General features: G+C 33.1%; 2 protein-coding genes across 2 annotated transcripts; one reads left to right on the top strand and one right to left on the bottom strand.

The window, feature by feature from the left end:
- Window positions 1–2,940: 2,940 nt before the first annotated feature.
- LOC148599782 (uncharacterized) lies at window positions 2,941–6,999 on the bottom strand. The gene is made up of 3 exons (XM_088558845.1): window positions 6,011–6,999; window positions 4,772–4,870; window positions 2,941–3,727 (listed from the first exon to the last, which is right to left on the bottom strand). Exons 1-3 carry the CDS (start codon window positions 6,315–6,317, stop codon window positions 3,063–3,065), a joined length of 1,071 nt encoding a protein of 356 aa, XP_088414971.1. The 5' UTR covers window positions 6,318–6,999; the 3' UTR covers window positions 2,941–3,062.
- A 3,538-nt stretch (window positions 7,000–10,537) lies between these two features.
- Window positions 10,538–15,440, top strand: LOC148599781 (ganglioside GM2 activator-like). The gene is made up of 4 exons (XM_088557572.1): window positions 10,538–10,706; window positions 12,991–13,183; window positions 14,170–14,383; window positions 15,235–15,440. The coding sequence occupies exons 1-4, from the start codon at window positions 10,616–10,618 to the stop codon at window positions 15,355–15,357; spliced, it is 621 nt and encodes a 206-aa protein (XP_088413698.1). The 5' UTR covers window positions 10,538–10,615; the 3' UTR covers window positions 15,358–15,440.
- The last annotated feature ends 3,036 nt before the right edge of the window (window positions 15,441–18,476 follow it).

Genomic DNA, 18,476 nt, shown 5'->3' with positions numbered 1-18,476 from the left:
CATGTGCATACATGTACATGTAGATTGTAAAATTCCTAGAAATATTTTACTGCAAAAAAAAATATTTGTGACGTCCATTCTAGAAAGTCTTTACTCTTAGTTACGATAGATTACGTTGTTTTCAATTAAATTTCTTGAATCATACATGTAGTTAAATTTAAGAGAAGTCATTGTTTTTGTTCGTAGAAATTGACAATTGATGTTTTATGTCAAATCGTGATTGACATGTGATTACGTTTAAACAATGTAAGACGAGGTCGAAGTCATTATATCATTAATTTACATTTTTGTAAGTGTCATTAATGAGAAACGCCTAATTTGTAAATTGATATTAATTTTGTTTTCTAGTTCGGTTCGGGTTTATACATATAAAACGTAAAATTTATATATTAAAAGGAATTATAATTTGGCTTTGCAAGGGTCTAAATAAATGTCCATGCTCAGAATGAGAAAAGAGAGACCGGACACGAAGCCATATATAACACGTCTTATTTGTTAAAGATCTGCCTTAAGAGAACAAGTAATTTGGTCTTCCACGTGACCATAAAAAGCACGGTGATCGTAAAATTGGACATAGTAACATGTACTCCGGGTGCCCGTGGGGGTAGGGTAGGTGAAAGTGGCATGTGTGTTACTCCACTTAAAAAAATAAAGAATGAGTAATTTATACAATGTAGGTGCCGATTATAGCTGTCAAACCGAAACCTGTTCATAACCTTGAAATTTGGAAATTATATAGTCTGTCAGTGACATTCAGTGTTCAAAGATAACACCGTTAATGATTTGATGTCAAACCCTGTCAATAAAAAAAAATACTTATTGCAAAATAAACCTTTAAATTAGGCGAAGAAAAAAAAACAAACCAAAAAAAACAGCGCAACCATGACATATACATGTAAACGAGATCCCAAACATGTATGCCTTTGACCAATATGGACAAAAAATCACATTATAAAATCAAAAATAATGGACAATATATCCATACTTGAATTTAAATACGAATATGTTTATTGGATGAGCCAAGCTGGGAATTCATCAGAAATTTGATTTTAAAAGTCCACTCATAACCCATCGTTGGTTTGGCAATTAAAAAATGTTCCTCGTCATCTAAAACCTTGCAATGTCTGCTCACGGAGTGTATTTTTCTATCTACGAAGTTCCACTACTAGATTATGATTTAATTCGTTAGTGTTTTTTGCTATTAAATTTCTGAATTTTTAAGAAGTCTGTGGCTGAATATCTGTTTTTAGTTTGCTATACAAATATAACTTAGTGGTGTTAATTGATACTATAAAACAGGGGGACCTCACTTGGACCCAACTTTAAGGGCCTCATTTCAAATAGTGCCAGGAGGTCATGGGGTATAGCGCTGTAGAGGAGACCCGTACCCACCATTGCATTCTACGTCGGAAAAAGTAGGGGTCAAGTTCAATTTAGTGAAGTGCCAGTCGATGGAAAATTTTCTAACTATAAAACAGGGAGGACCTCACTTGGACCCAATTTTAAGGGCCTTATTTGAAATAGTGCCAGTAGGTCATGAGGTATAGCGCTGTAGAGGAGACCCGTACCCACCACTGCATTCTACGTCGGAAAACGTAGGGGTCAAGTTCAATTTAGTGAAGTGCCAGTCGATGGAAAATTTTATATACATACTGCGATGATAACAATTATAAAAAAAATAAGGTTCCTGTTATTGTCAAGGGTAAAAAGAACATGACACGTCTTTTGTAAAAAATGAACCCTGTTCTGTGGCACACATGTACTGTCTTTTCTAATGGAAGTACTCCCCACCCGGTCGTGTGTTACAAAATAGCTATATTTGAAAATGCCTGCCCATTAGCGTCATATTTATAAATAGGGTAATCAATGGTAGACAAGTAGATAAATCGATGATAATAACTGCATAAATTAATACGCTAACGATGTGCTTAAGTACCATTCTGTCTAAAAATCAGGCAATGGATGGCACATCGTGTTTCTTCACTTTGATTCTTTTGCCTTAATTATATATATTCAATAAATCTAGAAAACAACCGAAGCCCATTTAAATGTGTCTATGACGTAGATATTGTTTATACTGCTTGTAAATACAGAAGAAGTACGGGAGAATTTTAATTCCCGCCATTTTTCCATAGTGCATTTCAACTAAATTTGACCTATCAATTATTTGAAAGGGCAAACATTCCAATCACTTTGATGGTTATTTCTGAAGGTTATGAGGTACATTTGTATACTATGTATACTTTGACAATGCAATAAAATCTCTATGTTTTTTTTTCTTCGTGTGCCACATCTTATCCACAGTTTGCCTAATTCTTAGACAGAGAAGTACTTAAATGCTGAGTTCTGCGTTAGAGAGGGGATGGACAACCATAAAGGGAGATCGGGTACAAGGGTTCGAAGTTGGAAGATAAGTGGTAAATGTACATGTGTACGAGGCGAGAAAATGGTTGATGGGTAGAAGTAGAAGTGGAAGGTGTTACCCCCTGTCCATTCCCTTATTAGGGGACGATCGCATGATTCTGAAGGTGGGGCTGGCATTTATTTTAGGCCTATTTTTCTTAAATATTGCGGGTCAGAAAACTATTTTTTCAACCACATCAAGGCAAGATCATATACTATTTTCATTTTACTGTACAAAGCATCTGGATTGAGGTCATACATTTTTTTTTGTTTTTTATGATGTGTAGGCCAGAAAATTTACTTTCCACTTTTAAAGGCAAGAATTTGAATGTTCAAAAACTGTTCCCCTAGCATTCACTTTGCAAACACAAATCTCATTCACTGAGACTTTTGTAGGACTTCAAATAATTACCTGGATTTTTTTGGATATGAAGCTTGTCTGGCACCAAATGTGTATTGAATTAGACAGCACATGTTCCATTTGGCGGGGCTTTTATGAACAGATTGGACATTAATATACAAAATGTACACAAGACGATTAAATCAATAATTTATTAACATATAAATTATAGTTGCAGGTAATTCAGATTATCTCTCTTTAGTCATGTCAGTTGCATTACCATGGGACTTTTTTTCAAACATTTTTTTCTCTTAAATTTCTATTCTTTTATATCCAATGTATTTGTTTCGGTTCTTTGCTCTTTAATGTCCTTTGTTTGTGTTTCATCTCCTAGTAACTGTTCTATTTTACCCTCTGTTTGTTTTTCATGTCCTAGTAACTGTTGTATTTTACCCTCTGTTTGTTTTTCATTTCCTAGTGACTGTTCTATTTGATTACGTGATTGTGTTTCATTTCCTAGTGATTGTTCTGTTATATGTTGTGGTGGCTGTTTTTCTTTTCCCTTAGGCTTTCCTGTTCTTTCTTGGGACTTTGACTTCATTTCCTTTGATTGCAGTTCTATTCCATTACATCGATCCTCGATACTTTTCTTCTTCCGTGGTGCTTTTTGAAAACTTAATCGGCGTTTTATTTTAGATGCGAAGCTACCCTTTTCTTCTGTCAATTTACTTTGAAGATTCTTGGAGATCCATTCTTTATCGTGTTCGAAATTATACCCAGCTTGAACTAGTTTTCTTCCAAGGCTTGTCGGCGTATCGTCTCTTCCATGATATGCAATAAACAGGGCGCTTTGTCCCATGTAATCGATTGCGTTTACGTCACATCCGTTTTTGATCAAATAGGCTGCAATCTCCTCGTGACAATCTTGCATGGCTAGAAGAAGAGCCGTCTTACCAGTGCAGTCAGTAAGATCGAGATATCCACCTATAACAAAAGAAACGTCATATCTAAATTTTAAATATCTGATTATATTTATGAAAAGGAGCTCGCTTCCAGATTGTTTTGTGTTTCTGGTATTGCAAACGAGTTGGACGTATCATCACGATGGTGTTATATGCACCTTAAACCGCGTAATTCCTGTTTCACTTCGTTTCACACCGATAGTTTATAGGCTCTGCTATACAGGTTGTGGAATTAAAAGGCATGGGGACTACTCATTACTTATCTGCGAGGCGGTTTCTGTCATACTGTTCTTATTTGCATATACCGGTTGCGGAAGAGTTAAGTAGTGAGTTTGGTGGTAGTGTGAAGCTTTCAAATAGCAAATATACATGTACATGCACTTTCTGCGCAGGAGATCGCATTAGCGCAGCTGTTTATCCAAAGTGCCCCTTAAGTCCTATTGCTACTTTCAATATACAAAATTTATGAAGGAGTAAAGCAACATTTTTTTTGTTTGCTAAACATACGTAAACATTGTATTCAATCTTCAGCTTGAACATTGAATTCGCTTCTAAAAATTGATCTATCAAGTAATTGACAGAAATATGATCGTAATTATGTGACGAGAAATATCGTATTTTGACAGCAAGAACGAAGTTTGGTGACCCTAAAGTTCGTTTTTATAATTTGAAAAAATCTTAGTTGCATGTAAATACACGACTGTCTTCTTTTCACAAATATGAAAATATTTGTACATGAAGTATATACCATTTTTTTTTTAAATATTTCGTGAAATATATAAAAAGTTTCGATGTAAGATATCTACACAATTAAAGCCTAATTATTTCAAAATCAAGTCAAGGGATCACACTTTTGAAATTTAAGTTTCCAAATAGTGTTCATGGAATACCATGTATATTTGGAAAATTTATAAAGGAGAAATACATTGCATATGCATGATCTAACGAAATAAGTCAATCGTTCAACATTTGGTCAACTCTTTATGTCTCATATATATTATGCGTCATAAATACATGACGGTGTAAATGTCACATACAAGTAGATGTATAAGTATGGATTTTTAACCTGCGTGGTAGAGGATATCTACAGCCTCAATGTCATTATATAGGACGGCTTTCATCAATGCTGTCTGACCCAATATATTCCTGGCATTGATCTTGCATCCTGAAAATATATTAAGCACATTGTATCAGTCTTTGTAAAAATCATGCAAATTCTGTAAAATGTGATACACCTCAAAAAGGGCTACATATTTTTATTCTTGTTATTAAGTTGCTTTAAAGGTCTATACATGTACATGTATGGTGAAATGTATAATTATTCATTCCAATCTGTCTGCTCTTAGGAAATTATCCGCATGGAAAATCAAATAATTTCTATTGCATTTTAGTGTCATTTACAGAGTTATCTCCCTTAATTTTGCATTCTACAGTACTTTCTATATAATTTTCATCTCCTATGAACATGGGTTATATGAAAAGCCTTATATTACTTACTGTTTACTAGGAAATTTTAAACAAAAATATCAAAAATAAGAATATGAGTTCTTAAAAGAGTGTGTACTTAAGATCTGAGATATCTACACGAGTGTGAGAAATTCCGTTTTTTTCCCCGAGTTGAGCGTAGAGGAACGAAGGAAAGACGTAGGATTTATCAAACGAGAATCTACGATCACTTTTTGAGCTATAAACTGTAATTGTAATATAGGATTTTATTACTTTTGTTGTTGGGGGCCTTTCAGGGCTTACTAAAGACGTGTTTATACTTATTGAAGACCTTTTGGCGATCTCTGCGAGTATTTACTATTTTTATAAAGGTCAAACGATGGTGCATTTATGACGTTTCAACATATATGTTCCGATTACTATGTACATGTAATAAATATTTTGTGAAGGTTGCATTAAAGTCCATTAAGTGGTGTAGAAGGAGCAACGGATAAAAAATTAGTACCCTTTTGCATAACAGAATAAGGGAGGGAAGGAAATACGGGCGGAAGGACGAATACCCCTATTGATATATACACACACTAAAAGTAAGGGGGTTATAATATTAGAGCTATCTAGGACTCGAATTGTGGACTAAGTGCACAGGAAAGGTACAATGTAAGCGTCCTCTACTTTTTATAATAAAAATAAACTAAATTTCAAAATATTTAAACACCTGAATGATGAATAGTATGTCCTTTTAAATAATCAAATGATGAAACTGAGTCAAAAATTCGTATCAGTGTTCACATTACTAAGTAACTTTTTTTCGAATCTCCACAAAACATATGACTATGGGTGGATAAATGTAAAACAATACCATATTCTATCAGCAAATATATAATGTCATGGTGTCCGCCATCAACAGCTACATGTAGTGGTGTGGTCCTATCACAATCTGAAGTCTTCGGGTTACTTCCAGATTTTAGCAGACGTTTGACTGTTTCCGTTTCACCGTTTTTGGCAGCGAAATAAAGGAGTGTTCTCCCCTTGCTGTCTCTATAGCGGACATCCGATTCGCTGACTACTGGGTGTTCTTGCTTTGGAATCGATTTCCACCGTTTAATTATAAACTTTCGTGGGTCTATGTCCGTCTTTAAAGCCCTAAAACTCAAAGACATTGCCATCACGTCGATGAATTCAAGTGGACTAACTCGCTGTTTGACAAAAAATTAATTTCCATTAGTCTCTATTATTCCAACGACTAGTTCACATCCATACGTAGATGATTTGGTACGTTCAATATATCTGTAATTCCATTATTCAATGTTTTCGTCGTTTCGTCAATGAATGCGTTAACGTTTGTTACGGTACATGTACACAGTTAATCTACGATTGCCTACATTAGAACTCAAACTGCCAATCAATTAAAAATCCTTTTCCAGCCTATTATCAGGTCACAATAGTTTCGAAAATTAGGTTCTTATAACACTATTGACACACTTCCGGACTACAACAGTCAAACCCTAGACTTCTTAATGGATCATTAATTCAATCAACCACGAAAAATTACAAATGACATATCCCGTTATATTTCTTAATCATTCAAATTAATGCGTATGAATCGGACATATTCCATTTGCTACACACATATAATTAACACAATTAGAAAGGATCATAAGTATATGCAGTACACATCATTTTCCTTTGAAGTCTGTCAATTTTTCGACTTGTTTACATGACAGTTTTACGACATTTCCGTTTGAGGAAAATTATATAAACGTTACTAATATAGTGTGGTTTCTTAATGAAGTAAGCATAAAACACCTTTAGGTTTAGAACAAGTTCAAGTATATGTCGTTGTAAGAGTCAGGCAGGCGATGATGCATAGTTTAGAAAATAAAAAAAAACGTGTTTGTACAAATGTATTATTTTTTTATGCTAATTACTTACCCCTGCCTCTTCATGTTAATTTTTATTTTTTACAGTGCACCGGAAACATTTTTGCAGAGTCATAATAAGATTTGTAAAATAAATAATTATGCACAACTTGCTAGCAGAGGTAAATTCCTGAGCTAACGGAGCGATGCATATAAATATAGTTAAATGTATATGTATAATGTAACAGGAAGCGGCTATACGTTTAGCGGAGGAGATTGTAAAAGAGATGGAGATGGGAAAGATTGTAATTTTTAATCCTTCAGTATTGAATATATTAGTTCTATTAACAATGTACATATTACACGTGTACGTTCATGTACATGCACAGAGAGTATCGAATGGTACATTTGTAGATGTTCAAAACTAGTTATTTAAGTGAGAAATGGGGCATATATTACTGTAAATCTTGTCAAATTAGTGTTATGTTTTATCCAGCAACTAGGTTTTCTAATCGAAAAAAAAACCAAAGATTTAATCAGACCATTGCTGTATTTGTGTAGTTGCGTGAAATAGTCTCTTGTTAACTACACGTACAAAAAAGTACGTGCAGAATTGATACTACTCCCCTCCTTTTTTTTCTACACCTCCTAAAAATAAATAAGTAATTAACACCAAGTTTCTGCGACTTTAATATGCTTATCTCGAGTTACAATCATATAATACTATCAAATATTTTTTCGGCTGATGTGTGCTATAATAAGTACATTGTACCCGTGGTTTACTGGTACTTTTTTCATTTTGAGCAACACTTAATACAGGTAACCAGTCTATGGTGCTTACTAATACGTCAGTGTTCAAAAGATGGAATAAAATGATATGGTTTATTATTTTTTCTTGTGTATAATTGAGATTTTTTTCCCAAAAAAGTCGCAGATTAAAAACAATACGTGAACATTGCCGGAAAATATCAAATTCTTCTGTACTCACTAGTACTGCGAAACAGTCCCGTTTCCAAAGAGTGTAAAATAAATTTGATATTAGTCGGCAATGTACATATACTGTATATGTATTATGACAAACGTTTGGTCATCATTTGATAAACTCTGACGACCTGATTCTTGTTCGTGCTTATAATTTATACATGTATGTCATGTTCGGTAATTGTTTCAAACGTCTTATGATGACTGCATGGCCTAGGTAACGATGCAAACCGCTTTTGTTAATTGTATTAGTTTATTTCCTGGACCGTTCCTCCATTTTGAGATACAATGAAACCTGTATAAACCGAACTTCTTCTGAACCTTAAAATTGATTTGGTTTAGACAGGTTTTGGTTTAGACATGTTTTCGGTTAGACTTGTGTTCGGTTTAGACAGATTTTTGGTTTAGACAGATTTTCGGTTTAGATATGTGTTCGGTTTAGACAGGTTTTCGCTTAAACATGTGTTTTGTTTAGACAGTGTTTGGTTTAGGCAGGTTTGGGGTTTAGACAGGAGTATGGTTTAAACATGTGTTTGTTTTAGACAGGTGTTTCGGTTTAGACAGGTTTTCGGTTGATCAAAGTTCAAATTACATATAAATTAATATAAAGTGACTTTAAACAGTGTTTTGTATAGAAGGTATGTCGGATTATTCAGGGTTCGATTACACAAGTTTCGCAAGATTAACGAAATGTACTCCAAAATGTTTAGAGATTTTATAGGTTCACTCACAAAACAAATTTTGGACTGTTGAGTGGTCCGATTTTAAACCTCCATACATATCTGAAAAAAAGCGCTTATTTATCATAATTCCACTCAAAATATCTGAAATATATATTACCGTTTTTTTTCTTTGTGACAGTCATTCAGTGAAATTGACATTACACCGACAAAGTGACACGATTAATTACTTGTAGTGAACAAGGGTTATCGAAAAAGTTCCAACGGCTCATGTTTCTTTTCTTAATATACATGCACGATGTGCACACTGAATGGAACCGAGCAAAACTGTTCTGTTTCAAGCCCTTAATCTACTGTTTCCTTTGACGAAGAGATGGTACATGTAATCATGGTATGTACATGTACATGTGTTCATGCAATTTACGAACACCAACGAGACTGTATAGAAGGTGAGAACCGAAATGCATGGAAAAGAAATAAATGCAAATTACGTACAATTCTGTGTAAGAATCAGGACATGGGTGGCACATCAAATTTCTCAATTTGGTCTTTTTTTCCTCAAATATATTCAATACATCTAGAAAACAACTGAAAAATTATTTAAATCGATCCTGAAGCATCTGTGTAGATATTTTTTGACTGCTTCATAATGAATTTCAATAATTTTTACCTATCGACATCTTAAAAAGGCAAACTTTACAAACACTTTGATGATTATTTCTTTGGGTAATAAGGTATAAATACTTGGATAATGAAATAAAACCTCTTGCGTTTTTTTTGACTGATTCTTAGGCAAAGAGGTATACAAAACGTTACAAGTTTTTCCGTATCAGTGTATCATATTCATAAGTATCTCTGATTAAATGGAAACTACCAAGTACTCAATTTCATTCAGTCGCCACCATTAAGTGTGACCAATATTATGTACATGTATCCATCACGTGGTATCCATCCCTAACACAAGACAGATTTATTTTATTCATCAGTATTCTTTCCTGTAATATACTCAAATTCACTCGAGCAATCCGGTAGATTACATGTTCTACGTGTATATGCATAAAAAGAGGACGCTTACTTATCTGGTGCAATGATTTGTTTGTCAATGTAATGTCACTCTTCTTCATTTACTTTTTTAAATCACAAGAAACTGTTAAAACAAATGAAATTACCGACACACGTTAAGCACCGGTGTTAAAAAAAACAAAAAAACCAAAAAAACTTAGCATCTAAAACCACATTTTTATATTTTCCCAACTACATGTAAATAAATATTGGGTACATGTAGGTGCAGTTTTAAGTTAGTTTATAAAATGTTGTTTATGTTAATTTTTTTCACTTCGAAAATAAAATATAAAAAAATAAAATACAAAAAAAACTCTATATTAAATATCAATACTCTTTGTTTATCATAATTTGTGCCTAATCAGTTTACTTACTACTCACTTGCCGTGGACAATGTATCCCCATTGCCCCATGCCATATTTAGGGAAGCTTCATTCACCAAAGCTTCATTCCCCTGTCCGCCATGTCCCACATGCCCATACCCCGTTCCAAGGAGAGTTTTCACCATTTATCCAGTATAATTTTCTCAGTTTTTCAACTGAAATAAATGACTTGTCTTATATTTACTTTTATTATTGAAACTAAATCATGAAAAATGATACGTCCGTGACTGTACCGCAACACATTCACTCATCTTTTTTTTCAAACGTAAATTCCACTCAACTTATAGGTACATGTGGTTCAACATAGTCAACATCAGTTTGACCTTCATGTAAGTACTCCACATGTAAACACATCATTTTCTAATTATAAAGAAACTGATCTTATCTTTATCGTTAAAGAATTAAGATATCACGAGATACCCTATCCAAAACAGACGTCATCTAAGCGAAAGAAACGTGAGTTGTCCGTGATTTATACCAAGTTCGTTGATCAGCTGAAATGGACGGAGTAGTTTTTATAAGCGCTGTGTTGTTTTGTGTTGGAGGAGTTGCTTTTGGCGAATACAATACACTTCAATATTCCTTCTGTGGTAAGAGCCTTGGAGAAAAAGCATGAATGTAAATATCTTTAGTATTATCTAGTATTGTGATGGCTAAAATTAGTATTCAAATTGTTCATATTTATGCACACCTCTTTTTCATTATAAAAATCCCCCGGTACAAATGACATTTAAACTAAATCATCATTACATTAATAATGATAATTTAGTGGATAATCGAATACAGATCGAACCTATTCCCAACATTATTTAATTTAAAACTAGTTTACCTTCTTTTATACTGATAAAAATTTTAGTGGTTTGGAATATGTAGACTAAAACAAAGTCTAGAGAATGAGGATGAATCATTTGCATATTTAATAATTACATTTGATATTAGACTAGATGTTCACCCTCCAGGAACCCAGCAACCCCCCCCCCCCAATAAAAAAAATGAAAAAAAGGAGAAAGCGCTTACTTATTATTAACATTGATCACAGGTATTTGTTCATATTCCACAGATTTAAAATAAAAGAGAAATCGACTATCATTCGAAATGTCAACGATAACTGCTCAATAGGTTATGTCTGACCAAAGTACCAAATAACAAAATTCCTTTATGCAATATATTTAGGAAATTAATTCATATCAGGTATGATCATCTAAACAGGAATTTAAAATTAAAATTTTGAGACCACTCTCGATCAAAATTGTGCACATTATTTGAAAAAAAACAAAGCCTACAAAGTCATATAATTCCCAAGCATAATTGTGTTTGAATTTTACATGAATGCGCATTGACACAAAGAAGGTTTCGTCTTTGAAATGAAATTGTATCATATTCATTTCTTTGTAACATCGCCTGAACGTCTACGAAGAAAAAGTTTTCTTTTTAGACATCCTGAAAAAAAAAAAACACCGTTCCCTTCACGTTACACGATATCAGTTTCCGTGTTGTGTATGTTTTTTTGTTTTGATAAAATCATTTCCTTGCATTTGATTTTTTTTACTGTAATTTTACCGGCGAAACACATAAAGTACAGATGCGATCACTTCTAACCTCTCTTAAATTCTGTCAGAATCTGTCAGGATTTCTTTTCTACGACAGCAGATAGAACAGAAATCCTGACAGATCCTGACAGAGGCTGTCCTGGGTCAGGACACATTTTGCTCTATTCCCTGACAGATCCTAACAGAAACTGTCCTGGGTCGTGACAAAGAAAATACGAAAAGCTGTTCTAAACTGTCATACCCCTGGACAGTTCCTGGCACTAAATCTTTCTATTCTGTGTGACGTAATTTAGAACAGGAAATCCGCGATTAATAAATGAAACTGTGTGACTAATGTAAATAACCTGATCCGATTAGGAAAAATGTCCAATATCTTTAAAGACGGAGGCGTAGCATGTACGGCAGACAATGATTTGTGTTGGTACTGCATGCCATACATAAAAGTCGGGTAAAAAATTAAAAATAAAATCAAGTTTAAGCATATTGCAAGGCTTCTTTCCCGTCGTACGAATCGGGATTCTGATGCTACGTCTTTTTTCGGAATCACGTACATGCACTGTATGTAATTCAGTCAGAGAAGTATTCTCGAGCTATAATGACTGTCAGAATCTGTCAGGAACACTCTTCTAATCCACATATCTGTTCTACCTAGAACAGTTCCTGACAGGAGGGTGTCAGGACAAATAACAAATATGACAGAGCTTGCCCAGAGTCCCCACAGACCCTGACAGGGTGTGTCGCGGGTCAGAACAGTTTCTGACAGTTTAGAACTGTTCTATGACAGCGAATGCTGACAGGATCGAAGAGAGGTTAGAAGTGATCGCAACTGTATGTTAAAAACGAAATTGAACAAGAGGACAGAATTTTGATCAACTAATATAATGACCCCGAAGGCTTTTCGGGATTTTGGCCAGTTTGTCAGTGTTTTGTTCATTAAATAAAATAAGTGTATGTAATTAAGTCCCAATCATACTAAAAGTCCAAGAAAGTAACTTTTGTGTTAGTTCACACGAAATTAAACCACTAAATTTGGTTCCCAATGAAAAGAAGTTTACTATTGATGTGTATCTTGAAAACCTCAAAAACTACGAATTCTTGTATCCACAAACACGAGTTCCTTCTGTTACCCATGAAAATTGTATCCATGAAATAAAATACTTTGATTAAATAACAACTTTACCTTTTTGAAGAACGTTTCTACTCCGAATCAATGCACATATCTACCAATTCAAATTCAAAGTGCACGTACATGTATAACAAAATGATTGAATGTTTGTGTAAAAACACATCTATGGATCTTTTGAAAAAAATGTTTTATTTCTAGAATCAAACAACGTGATTCGAGTTTCAAATCTGCAGGTCACACCTATGCCAATTCTTCATCCAGGAAATTTGATGTTTTCTGGCGATTTCGAGGCTACACGTCCTGTAAGAAGTGCGTCCTTGACCCTCTCTGTTAAGAGGCAGACATATTTGTTGGACATTCCCATCCCTTGTTTAATGAACGTTGGATCATGGTAAGCATCACGAAAAAAAGGCGAAAACTCAGTGGCGGATATAGGACACCAACTTTTTAGGAAAGTATAATATTGAAAATTGTGACAAAATCATATGAAAATGTTAGCAAGTTATTGCCTGAAACATTATTTTACTTGAAGCCTCCTACGAAAAAGGGAAAAGAGTAAAACACAGAATTTATATCATACGCAAATTTTTAAATTAAATTATATAGGAAACATTTAATAATTCGAGTAATCTCCATCAAATTTATTAAACTTGTCAATATAGAGTGATAAATTATTTCGATTTTGATACCGACAAAATACTATTGAAAATCCCGACTGGACGGTGGCGTGAGCACGAGTTGATACACATGATATTTGCAGTATCAAAATCAGAAGTGAGTTTTATTCTGTTTATCGGTAATCCGATTATCGCAACTTGAATCACTTAAATGGACATTTAGGTCCGTCGCGACAAACATTATATAAAAACAAAACTCGATGTCAGTTCAAGCCCATAACCCAGCCGCTACATTAACGAGACAGAGTTATCTTTCTTTTATTTGTCATACTTTTCTCTTTAAACAGACAAAAAAAAACCACAAAAACACACGAAAAAAAAAGAAGAAAAAGAAGAAAAAAAAAGTACGAGGTGCCTATTATGATAATTGTATTTGTCGATATTTGTGTTAATAAAAATATTTACAGTTTACCGATAAGTATAGATGATACCCTAGCATTCTATTATGAAAAAGCGATAAAAATGTTAAATATTGGAAGATATATCTCAAATGATAATTGCCAGTCGTGGCCCTGTAATTGATGTCATTTCGGACACCACCTTTACTGTAGTAATCTAAGATAATTTTTGTTGTGGCGTATAAAAAACAAGTAAAAATGCACACATACACAGAATGAAGCAAACCAAATTCAATGTTTTGTTTGTATTTATAAAGACGATGGTTGATGGGTTTAAATATTTCAAATCATTTTAAATACAGCACGTACAGCAACATATGCACGCTGGTAGACGAAATGATCACGGAAAATTGGGCAGGAGTAATTGGACAAATTGGAAGGAAGGTCAAATATATGTTCGAATCACGTGGAGCGGCTTACAACAAGTGTCCAATCCCTGCTCGAGAAGTACTTTCCATACGAGATGAGCCACTGCGCATGCCTGCTCTCCCACGTGTTTTATCTTGGTTGACAAATGTAAGTGGTGTTGTATAAAGTTTCTCCTTTGTTTGTCAATATTAGATTATTAATAAAATTGGAAAAAAATATTAAAGTAGCAGCCTTTCTCGAAATCAGACAGATGGTGATTCATGCACGTCAAAAACCAACCGAATTCAGTTTTATTTCTTGTTCAGAAGCAGTTACTATTCACATAACCAGTTTTTCATTTGGGTGTTGCGCTTTTCAGATAAAAATTGTTTAGATTGTACATAAAATTGACACTTTGCAAGAGTTATCATTCTTGATTTGGTTTCATTTGGTTAATTTTAGTGGGAGAAAAAATGTTTGATTTTCTAAAAAGTGCAGATCTGAATGCAGAAATGATTTTTGTTATGTTAAAATATATATGAAGACTGAAAAAGGATCGTTTGTTTGGTGAGTTTTCCTACACCATGAATAAATTTACTACTGACAGTGTCTGAATTTTATGTGAACCGCTACTTGAATACTGACATGCAGTTTTGGAATGTAAAATAGCAGGAAACAACTTGATTAAAATGCCGGGTATAGTTTTATAGTTTTAATCAAATGTGTAGTATATAGTTTTAATAAAATGTTTCTACACATAATACCATTCATACTGCGCTATATACATGTACTAGGGCATTATAACATTCCATACGACTGACGTGTATACCAGGAAAAAAAATCCACAAAATTGATTAAAGACAGGGAATTAAGTGACATCCCCTTAATACATTTAAAAAAAATAATTGTGACCCTACAGACTCGCCTGTACTGAAATGTCGTGCATTACGTACCACATTTATTGTATCTACACGTTATTTGGTTTGTGCTTCTGAATATTCTTAATTCTTTATTTTCAGGGTGACTATAAGATACAAGTCTTAGTCAAAGACAACATATCAGGGGAGCGGTTGCTATGTCTCGATCTAGGATTGAGCTTCACGAAATCCTGTACCGGTTTTTCCTGTTATTTTGGAAAGTAACAATAAAAATGTCCCAAATACATATATTCAAAGAGGCGCTAATAGAAACATACATTTGCAATACATTAAATGTTTTAAAACATCGTCATCATTAATTTTTAATTAAACAACATGCGGAGAAAGGGAGGTAATAATGAAAGAAAAAAATTATGAGTTTCTGAAAACCAGAATTTTTAATATCATATTTTTTATAAGCAAAGACGATTTATTTAACTGTTTCTGGTAGTTATAGTTGATTAAACTAGGAATTATTTAGGCAAAAAGCAAAGATGAATGACCTAATACGTTATCTTATCCATATGGAGTTTGTTGGTCAGTTCATATTATACTTTTGAAGTTATGTAGCACTCCAGCTAAAAATCATGCAAAATGTGATACATGGTTAGAAAGCCCAGATGTTTTTATTTTTGATATTTTGTTTAAATTGCTTTAGTAAACAAAAAAGAACATTTGGTTTTTCATATAACCTTTGCTCATAGGAGATAAAAAAATTGTATGGAATGCACTGTAGAATTCAAAATTAAGGGAGATAACTCTGTGAATAACACTCAAATACAATAGAATCTATTGGGTTTCCAATGATGATTATCTCTTAAGGGCAGTCAGACCTTAATGAATAATTACACATTTCATAATATAGACCCATAAAACAACTGAATTACAAAAATAAAAATATGTAGCCCTCTTTGAGGTGTATCACATTTTTCAGATTTTGCATGATTCTTGCAAAGACAGCTACTTATTATCTAAGAATTAATCTGCTGAAATAGATTTGTTCTTTCCATATTTACTTTCATTTTGTTTTACAATAAAATACTATTGGATGGCTGAACAATTTTACTCGTTGAAGAGCAGGTTTACAAATCAAAACATCATTTTTTAAACAGATCAAAACAACGATACTGAGTATTCATCACAATTGCGGGTTTCATGCATAGAGACCCTTTGAAAATACTGCATGGCAATTAAAGGTGAAAAAAACAAAACAATGAAAAAAATATGATATGATAATTTCAAACATGAATATTTCAGGAAAACCACGTTTTCATAGCGCTTCCTGCAACTTTGTAAATATCGTTCTGAATGATTGCTGTTTTGAATCGTACAATCACCATACATCGGCGAACAGTGCCATCAGATTGGTCGTATTTATTTATTTTCGGTGACTGAAGAGATTAAGAAAAATTATCGTAAAAAACTTGCACATATTTTACTGACTTTACCTGAATATACCGGTATTTTTTTTCTTCAAATACCTGCTATTCTGTTATTGATTTCACATGCCTGATAGTGCAATGGTTACCCGTTGTTTACCTAAAGTCCTAAATTACAACATTAAGAGCTTTTTCCAAGTATAAACAAATTTTCTGTACAAAATAATGAGTTTTAAAACCTATATAGATTTTCCGTCATTTTTGTCTGGCATGAAAACATCGTGCAATCGACACATTAATTCATATGCCATCCCAATAAGTATTTTCACCAAGATTCAATATTTTATTAAAGTTTCAACACATGTACAACATAAGACATGTCAATATTATAATAAAACATAGTATATACAATAATTGAAGATTATCATATATTAAAAAGTACATGTGCCATTCTATAAAGAATTATGAGAGACAGTAAAACAAAAAATAGTTGAATAAGACATAGTATAAACGCACTTGTAAAAAGTAACTAAGCTTAAAAGATAAAATGTTATCATGAATACAGAAAACTATTTCTTCTTTTTAAAAATATTAAAGCAGGTTTTGACAACCATATCAAAGCATTCAACACTTTGAAACATTAAAAAACAAATTTATCATCATCGGATAATATATCAAACTCTCTATTTACACCTTTGACTTCATAAAATAATTGTTCTCGCAAATCTACATATAGCGGGCAAGCTAATAACATATGTTTCTCATCCTCAATCTGATAATTACATATAAAACATACTCGTTCATTGGTCTCTTTATTTTCATAACGACCTGTTTCAACACGTAAGGGGGCTACGCCACACCTAAATTTTGCAAATGCACTTCTATATCTGTGAGTAATAGTTTTACTTAAATATAATTCTGTTTCAAAAGTAGTTTTAAAAAGTTTAGAAGTTCTTAATTTTTTTACCAACACAACTGGATAAAATTCTCCGTTGCCATTCAGTTTTATACTTATGAAACAACATCTCCTCAAATTGAGGAATTATATTCTTATAAAATATATTATGTAAATATGTATATAGATCTAAGTCACATTCTCTGAATTTTGCCATAGTTCTAAACACCAATTTTTCTTATTACAGATAGCATTTCTATGGCACCATATGAAAACTCAATTATTAATTCTATCCATGGGCATAACATTAACTCTAGCCCAGTGTCTAAAGACACAGCTCCATTGTTTAAAACTCGGAGGTCTCCAGCTCATATCCCCATTAAAGGCATCATTAGGAGCATATTTACATAGACCCATAAAATACCTTATAGCTCTTTGCTGGACAGCATTTATACATGAACAATCTCTAATAATAAACCAAGATAAGTATAGCTATCAACAACACATATTTGTTTGTCACCACATGAAAAAATTCTACTTGTTCTGTGTGAAGAAAAATAATAGATTTTTGTTTCAGAAAATGTTTAGAAAAGATTAAAAAATGAGTACAGTACTTGTATGGGGAAAACTTCTCATACTTTATGGTACATAAGGGACAGGGAATAGGGAGATGGAGAACGGAGATGGGGTAATATAAATGGGGATTTAGAATGAAGAGCATGGGGAAATATTTTTTAAGTATTTATTGAGATGATAAATGTGTTATATTTAATAAAAATAAAAGATTAAATGTTGAAGAATTCACAATATAAAATTCAATTTGATAAGGCACATAGTTGATTTAGAAAAAAAATGTACGGGATTCTATGGGGATTGGGTTTTTTACAGGGGATGGGGAAAGGGGGATGTTATATGGTGCAAATGAAAGTTTATACCTTTCAAGACATGTTCCATCTATTTTAATCGCCATACTGCAGTCGCATATACATGTAACCGTCAATATTTATTATGATACGTATGTAGATTATTATTTTTTTTTGTAACGATTCCATACACATTTAATATCGTTT

Source organism: Perna viridis, chromosome 13 (genome assembly GCF_037379345.1).
Source record: "Perna viridis isolate PV_CMFRI_1.1 ecotype Kerala chromosome 13, ASM3737934v1, whole genome shotgun sequence".
Taxonomy (NCBI): domain Eukaryota; kingdom Metazoa; phylum Mollusca; class Bivalvia; order Mytilida; family Mytilidae; genus Perna; species Perna viridis.
The sequence above is the reverse complement of the archived record's forward strand: the minus strand, read 5'-3'. Positions and strand labels throughout refer to the sequence as shown.